Genomic DNA, 7,837 nt, shown 5'->3' with positions numbered 1-7,837 from the left:
CCTATTCCCCCCCCCCCCCCCCCCCAAAGTATACTTATGGACACATTTCACCCTGTTATTAATAACGCAAATGATGCACAGTCAGATGAAAATAAAAACACTTTATTAAATCAATAAAATAACAATCCCAGATTGCCAGCAAATATTTTAAAGCAAACCAAAGAAACTGCACAACCAAACCCAATGCAGGGGTGAGAAGGCTGTGCAAAACACACAAACTACAGAAATGACAAAACATGAAACATTTAAATATTTACAGAACAAACAAATGCAGTGCGCTAAGGGTAGTAATAACTTAGTGGGTTTAGCATTGTGTTGCAATGCAGGTGAACGTTGCATGTCTGAATATGTCAAACGTTTTCTCAAGTGCAAGAACTAACAACTTAACAGCCGTCTCATTTCTTTTCATTTAAATTGAGACGCCCCAAATGTATTTCCTGCTAAAAGTATTAGTACTGCATGAAACATTTGATTAAAAGCAATGTATTTTACTTGGCTCCCCTCTCAGGTTAGTGATGACAAGAACAATGAAAGTTATGTGAATGAATAAGAACATAGGTCATCCTCATCATTGCAGCAACTTAGTTCTTTTCCCCCCTTTACCGTAGATCTGGGGCTCTCAAATGTACTCAAATTCAATTTAAACAGCCATCTCTGCCGCATTAAATGGAATACTAATCATCTTTTTGTTGTTAGGGGTACATGCTAAAACACAATTTTTGACCCTAATAAAACACAAGCTCAGATAATAGCACTTCTAACATAATGAAAACAGTCCAATAACCTTTGTTTGTAAAACCAACAAATGTATAAAATGTGCTTGTGAAACAAAGGCATTCGAAAACAAGGTGCTCACTTCACACATTCTTCTTGTCAGTTCGATTCAATTGATTGACTTCTCTAACGACACAAATGAATGACCCGTAAACTATTGCAGCTGACAACTAGGCTATTCATCAACTGAATCTTGTCCATTGCTTCAGATCACTATCAAATAGAATGACAACAACATCCCCAAGTTACTCTTTCAAAGACTACCACTCTGTAATTACTGGACAGACAAACTGCTTATCTCTGTCACCTTACAAGAAAACCAACCAACTTAATGTTAATGACAGTAAAGATGGGTGCATATGATTAGTAATTAACAGGCGAAACTTCCACAGGGCTGCAGTTCATGCAGTAGTTCCTGCAAAAAATGGCCTATCACAAATCAATATTGTGAGTTTCCCTGTCCTGCAACGTGGTTTACAGGCACAACACACGGTGTGTGATGCAATAAGGGCAGGGAGTAGACCTAAGATGATATCAAGCAAGACCTCTAACCTATCTTATTCTGGAGAGTATGAGAAATTGTGGAAAACTAAAACAAAATGACCAGAAGAGCTCATCCTTAAACCTGTGGCAGAGGGATAGCCAGAGACACGGCACGATGCATACAGCCAAGCCTTAGAAGGACAAATTACAGTGCTATGTATAGATATACAGAAGCTGTTACATTTGTTATGCAGTGTGTGCCTTCTTCCTCAGTGTCCCATCTCCTACACCCATCATGCTCCACCATCATGGCTAGCCCAAGAATACTCTCCAAGCCTCTCTTTTTTTGTGTTCCAGTGTCCTAGTTCTATGTCAAAGAGACTCAAAGTCAATGACATTGGTCAATCAAAAACGGTGGTGTTTGTAATACAAACATTTTGAATGAGTGCAGTGTCAAGACTACCTAGACATTTGCCTAGAAAACAAGTGAAGTGAACCATACAAATTTGGTTATTATCGGCGGTATAAGATAACGGTATCCCAGATGATGGACTTGCTTTTTATCTCAAGTTTCTCTTGGCTTTCCTCTTCTACTTACTCCAGAAACACTCCACCAATCACGTCAAGGCCCAAGCAAGAAATCTGGTTTAACAATCTGTTCGACGCTGACTAACAATGGGCTGGAATTTACACCCCATTTCATGTTGACTAAATGTTTGTTTTTCTTCAACTCCACTTGATACCAGTCCCTTCACTTCAAAACATGATTTATCAACTTCCTCTTCACTGGGCTGGTGCCATAGGATCCAGAGAATCCTTTCAACCCCTTATTTTCCTTGTTTATTCCTTTTCCCCCACCTAAACAATAAATCCAGTACTCAAATGAAGAACTGCTTCAAAGTCGTTTTCCAGAGAAAACGCAGGAACCAAAAAAGAAAAGGGAAAAAAACCTAATGCAGGAAGAGTAGTCAACAATGCTATGTTTCTCTTCACAAGAATCTTCTTAAAGAAAAAAAAGACCTCTTGCGTCTGCAGAAATCGTTCTTAGTGATTTTAGCAAAATGAAAGAAAGGGCAGCAGCTTCCTCCTCACTTCTTTTTGTCCTTTTGTTTCTTGTCAGGCTTACGGGTCTGCTGATCTGTCATGTTGCGGGGCATGATCAGAACGCTGCCGTCGGCGCTGTACTGGAGTGAGTACTCGCTGGGGGGGTAGGGCCGGCCCTCCTCATCCCGAAGCTGGGTGAACACTTCCTGGTAGAGGCTTTGCACTTTCTGCTTCATCTGACGGATGGAGCGAATAAACTCCATCTTCTCCTTCAGAAGTCGCGCCTTGTCACGACGCATGTCGTGCACCCCTTGCTCCAGGTTGATGATGGTATCCAGCTTGCGCTTCCGGCAGTTCTGGGCCGCCATCTTGTTCTTGCCACGTCTACGAATGTCGCGAACAAGGGCCAGTTGGGCCTCGCTCAGGTGGTGCTTGGACAGAAGCTCGTTGAACTCCTCTACAGGCAGATTGATGATCTTCTCATTTGAGAAGGGGATCTTCATGGCCCGAGCCCGGCGCTCGTCGCGACTCGACTGTTTGTCCAGGAAGTCCTGTTGGGGCTGAAGCTTCGACTGCTTCTCGCGGCCCATTTTCTTGCCAGTGGGAATCGGTAGCTCTGGGTGTTCATCTAACGAGGAAGACAGTGGTAAATTGTAAGTGTGATTGTGGTTGATGTTGTCAAGCTGAGGGAGCCCATGGAACTGGGAAGGGTCTTGATAGCTCATGCGGCAGAGCTTGTTGAATTCGGGTTGGTAGCCCCCCACAGCACCTTCTTCTGGTTCCACGGTGACTGACTCAGAGTCAGTGCTGTATCCCACAGCCCCTTCCTCTGAGAAGGTGGTGGAGGAGGAGGAGGCGGCAGAGGAGCAGGAGGTCTCAGAGCTGCTCGGGGAGACCGGGCTGTGACTGGAGTCCAGGGAGAGGCCTGAGTCTGAGTCGAGTTCATCCTCCAACTGAGAGGCCTGGGCCTGGCTGAAGCCCTCCTCCATCGCCAGGTCCAGCAGGCTGATCTCATCCAGCATAGACTCCTCCAGCAGACTGCTGAAGGGGTCAGGCAACACTGGGGTCGAAGTGATGTTGTTGGTGCTGTTTAGAGGCGGTGGGAGAAAGAGTCCAGTCAGGTTGGTGGCTCCGAATGTAGAGTTGACGCTGGAGGAGTTGGAGCTGGAGGACATTCTAAGCAAGGGAGGGCGTGGGGTGCCAGTGCCATCAATCTCTGGATTGAAAAGCGTGGGAAAATCCTGACTGCAGCTAGGGAGGGAGGCCTGGTGAAGGCTGACATCTTGGTGGATAAGGGTGGAGGAACGAGTAAGTCCAAAGCTTTCAACCGAGCCTGACTCAGTTGTGCTGCCACTGGTATTGGCACTGTTGGAAGTAGTGCTGAGGAAGGAGTTCTCAGAGGTGTTGTTAACCTCCATTTCCTTCAAAGAGGAAAAACCTGGTTAGAGAACATCTAATAACAAAAATATATATTTATTGGGAGAACCAGTTGTGATTAAAGCGCAAGTACAAACCTGTAGTTCCATGATAGCCATGATGTCTTGCCACTGCTGCTCCAGGTCCAACTGGGGCACAGGCTGGGGCAACGGGGGAGGCAGTGGCAGCCCCTGAGATGTGGATGGAGCTTCTTCATTGGCCACTGCAAGCTCAGCAGTGACTACAGGGGCTACGAACTGATAAGATGTTTACCTTAAAAATTATCTCACAAACATGTTGAGATTATAATAGACCATAAAGGCAATCTACCTCTTGTAATATCATGGTTTGTTTAACTTAATTTAAATGAAGACATTACTGTCTCCTGAGACAACTTGCAAATGTCTTTACCTCAGGAGATTCTTCTCCGAAAGGGAAGGTGGCCTCAAGCAGCCTCAGGCATTCCTGCAGAGACAGTGAGGTCTGAGAGCCAAGGCTTGTGAGCTGAGGGGGAGGGGCAGACAGCACAGAGGTCACTCCCTTAACTATCAACTGCAGTGGACACAGGATCATGAAACACAATCTGTGCCCTTAGCTACCTGCTCTGGTATGCTTTCCCCTGTCTCTCCATCCACAGGCTGAGCCTCTTGAAGGTTCACTCCGTTCCTCCAGCTCTCCTGTGCCTCTGTCCCTTCCTTCTTCTCCTCTGGGCTGGGCTTCTCCGCCTCGCTCTCCTTCTGGCGGCTGCTGTAGTTGAACACTTCCCGTCCTGCGCCAAGGTCGATATCCTGTCGCCACAGGATGTCAATCAAATCAATGTCCTGAAAAAGACATGTCAGATGAGAAAGATATCAGGACTACAAAGAGCCCTCTTGATTGAGTTGTACACCATCTTGTCTTACACAACTTAATTCTAAATCAAAAGCACTTCAAGGAGAGAAAACTACTTGACTGTGGTGCAATTGCCAAAAGATGGCTTCAGCTGTGATATGGTTGGCTTTACATTATATTTTCATCCTCAGATAGGTCAACACGTGGCGATATACATAAGATTTAAACTTCAGATCATATAACTTGAAGCTAAGCCCACTGATTCAACTGTAGCCACTTAATTACCATAAAAGCATGTGATTCCACTCCAGTGGGAGACTCTGTTCATTCTAGAGCTTTAACAATGGCTTAGTGTTTGGCCCAAAACCACACTGCGTCTTGAGTGGTGGTCCTGTGACTATTAGGGGAAAGAATGATTCTAATGTAGGAAAAATTACATTATAATAATGCAGATTACACAATGCCAGAAAAAACTTCCATTTGATTACAATTGCGTTTTATCAAGGTTCAGACATACAATGGGTCTCTGATTGACAGCTAAATACAGTAAGCTCCTAGTAATATATCCCTGTACATTACGATAGACTTGCCCTAGTCTTGTGATCCTGAGTAGAGGTGAGATCATTGCATGCTTTCTTACCTCTTTGGTGAGGTCAGCGTTGCCCTCCCTGTTGCCCTGCTCCTGGCTGTCCTCGGGGGCCACAGCTCCCAGGGTTCGGTCCTCTCCACTCAGATTGTAGGTGGACTCAGGCGCTCCGCCGCCCCCCCTCATGACCGGGGCTTCGGAGTTGTTCACGTCCTCCAGGCCGGTCCCATTGTCCAGGGTGATGCTGGGGCTGGGCTGGCTGGCGGCGGACACCACAGTCTCAGGGTCGCGGTGCACCAGCCACGTGCTCAGTTCTGGACTGGGCACTGACAGGCAATCTAGCTGGCGCACCTGGTTCAGCAGCCGGCGGGTGGTAAAGAACTGGTCGAGGTCCACACTCTTGGGATGGATGCCATACCCGTCCAGCGTGTTGCGGAGGTTGTGGAACTGCGTCTGGGTGTAGGCCGAGCTGGGGCCTAGGATGATCTCTCGCAGTGGGGGCAGTTGATTGCTCAGGTAGGTGTCCAGGTCCACCCGCACCCCAATGAGACTCAGGAGGATGGTGAACTGAATCAGGCCCTCTGTGAAGTACTTTTTCAGGTAAAGCATTTCTTTACAAAGGAACAAAAAGTGAAAGTAAAAAAAATAAGTAAAAAATAAATAGAAACAACAGAAAAATTGAGTTCCACAATTGTTGATATTGAGATTGACTGATAAAGAATGAAAGTATGAAAATTGCAGATATGACAGAAGTGAAGAGCGACTTTTGGAGTTTGCTTATGATGTGAATAGAATGTAGAGGGTTTCTGTGGTCTTGTATGGGAGTCCAATATCAGTCAAAGGCTGAACTGTTTTCTAGGTCAGGTTTTGGTCTTCCCCATTAGTAAGTCCTCCCATATCTGCACAGAGAGAGAGAGAGAGAGAGAGAGATCAAGGACAAATTAAACATCATTTTCTAGGTGTTGATGCCTTTAAAATGTAATGACAAGATTTAAAAAAAATATGAACTTGTTGAGTAAATAAGTTTAGGTCAACCTGAGCCTGTGTTCTACCATCAAATGTCACTTAGTCACAGAAAAAAAGATTACATTACATAATGTCAAAATAATATGTCATAATAGCTGCAGAATGCATCAAACATTGTTTAGGCCAAATGAAATGTGAGTATGGCCTTGTAAGTTGAAACAAACAGGCTTGTCAGCCACACATGATTTAAGATGACCAAATTCACTGATAAAACCAACATGAATAGCCAAATAAAATGCACACTGAACTCATAACCATAAACCAATCATATGCACTGCCAGTGCAGAGGCAATAAATGAGATAACAAACAGTCTCACATTCCACATATTTCTATGGGAGAGAACAATTAGAACCCTACTTCTTAGCAGCAAACCATTACATCTTCACTTTCTATAGCAGTGGTTTTTCTTCCTGGGGACCTCACACCTGATTCCAGATGTCAACTAATCATAAAACCATTGACTAGGTAAATCAGGGGAGCCAGTTCATGACTACAACTAAATTGTGAACTGGGGTCCCCACGGAAAGGTTTAATGGCCACTGTCTCTAGAGGACACACTGCACCTCAACCCCAATTTAAGATGAAGACCAAATAGACAAGCCAACCTGACAATGCAGAACAACTGAAATGGATCACCAAGGCCAGTGCAGGAATAGATAGTTGTGAAGGTGAAAGAGGGAGGGTCTCTTGGGTTCTCCTCCAGTAGCTACGCTTCCTGACACCCATCCCTAGCGGTCTCCCTCTCATCCATTTTCTTTTCAAGATCTCCAGTTTACCGATGTATACAAAATAACATTAAATTAATACCAATAAAAACGATGCATCAGTTTATACATCAATAGTGTTTAAAAGTAGGCAACCTAACAAAATCATAGCTAGCATCCAACGGTATTTATCGTCCAGACTCCAGTGGGAAGTGTTGATAGCGCTCACTTCCGCTATCAAGCAACCTCCCTAGCAACAAGTGGCGCAGTGACAACAGACAGGCTGGTGAACCATTAACAAAACAAGGGCACAAGCACAACATGGGATCCTCACAAATGTTTGCCAATGGGAAAAGATTGGGGCGGGATGTTGATGTGACAGCAACGGGGAAAGAGAAATTGCTAAAATGTAACGTTAGTTAGCTAGCTAACGTAACGGTTACAATGTATTTTAAACAATGTTTTGTATTGCCACTCAAATAAATGTAGACACAAGAAGCAGATAATCCATCTGCTAACTTTAAATCACTTGTCAAAAAACACAAGCACAATTAGCTACAAGCTAACGCAATCTAACGTTCTGTAGCTAGCTAACAAAGCTAGTTGGCTAGCTAGCTAAAACCTATTTCATACTTACGCGTGAAGATTTTATACATTTGCCTGTATGCCCACAAGTCGGCCAACTTCTATAACCATTATCTGAATCCAGAAGAGTTCTCTCATATGTGTTATAAGCATTACCCAAAGTCATTATCCACCCTTTCCCCCCATTGAATGGCCCACCATGACTTGCAATATTTCCAATTTTCTAGCTAGCAGCAGCGCGTCTGACGCCAAAACAAGGCTTCCCACAGAGCATGCGTAGAATATTCTAGGGCGCATGTTTTCATCACCGCAGTGAAAATCACCGAATTTAATCCCTGGCTTCACAAATCAATTATTAACTTCAGTTAGACTGAAAAAAAGTCAACT

The 7,837-nt window shown here is 44.5% G+C and overlaps 1 protein-coding gene across 1 annotated transcript; it reads right to left on the bottom strand.

Moving 5' to 3' along the window:
• Positions 1-81: 81 nt before the first annotated feature.
• On the bottom strand, positions 82-7,822 carry LOC139368065 (nfe2 like bZIP transcription factor 1b). The gene is made up of 6 exons (XM_071106603.1): positions 7,503-7,822; positions 5,189-6,033; positions 4,317-4,538; positions 4,129-4,221; positions 3,816-3,974; positions 82-3,722 (listed from the first exon to the last, which is right to left on the bottom strand). Exons 2-6 carry the CDS (start codon positions 5,741-5,743, stop codon positions 2,346-2,348), a joined length of 2,406 nt encoding a protein of 801 aa, XP_070962704.1. The 5' UTR covers positions 5,744-6,033; positions 7,503-7,822; the 3' UTR covers positions 82-2,345.
• Positions 7,823-7,837: the final 15 nt, after the last annotated feature.

The sequence above is a fragment of the Oncorhynchus clarkii genome, chromosome 16 (genome assembly GCF_045791955.1).
Source record: "Oncorhynchus clarkii lewisi isolate Uvic-CL-2024 chromosome 16, UVic_Ocla_1.0, whole genome shotgun sequence".
NCBI lineage: Eukaryota > Metazoa > Chordata > Actinopteri > Salmoniformes > Salmonidae > Oncorhynchus > Oncorhynchus clarkii.
This window is presented reverse-complemented; position numbering and strand designations above follow the sequence as displayed.

Coding starts and splice junctions, on each gene's coding strand:
- LOC139368065 (XM_071106603.1), bottom strand. CDS start 5,743: ATGCTTTACCTGAAAAAGTACTTCACAGAGGGCCTGATTCAGTTCACC. Junction 4,539..5,188: donor ACGCTGACCTCACCAAAGAG/GTAAGAAAGCAT, acceptor TGTCTTTTTCAG/GACATTGATTTGATTGACAT. Junction 3,975..4,128: donor TCGGAGAAGAATCTCCTGAG/GTAAAGACATTT, acceptor ACATCTTATCAG/TTCGTAGCCCCTGTAGTCAC.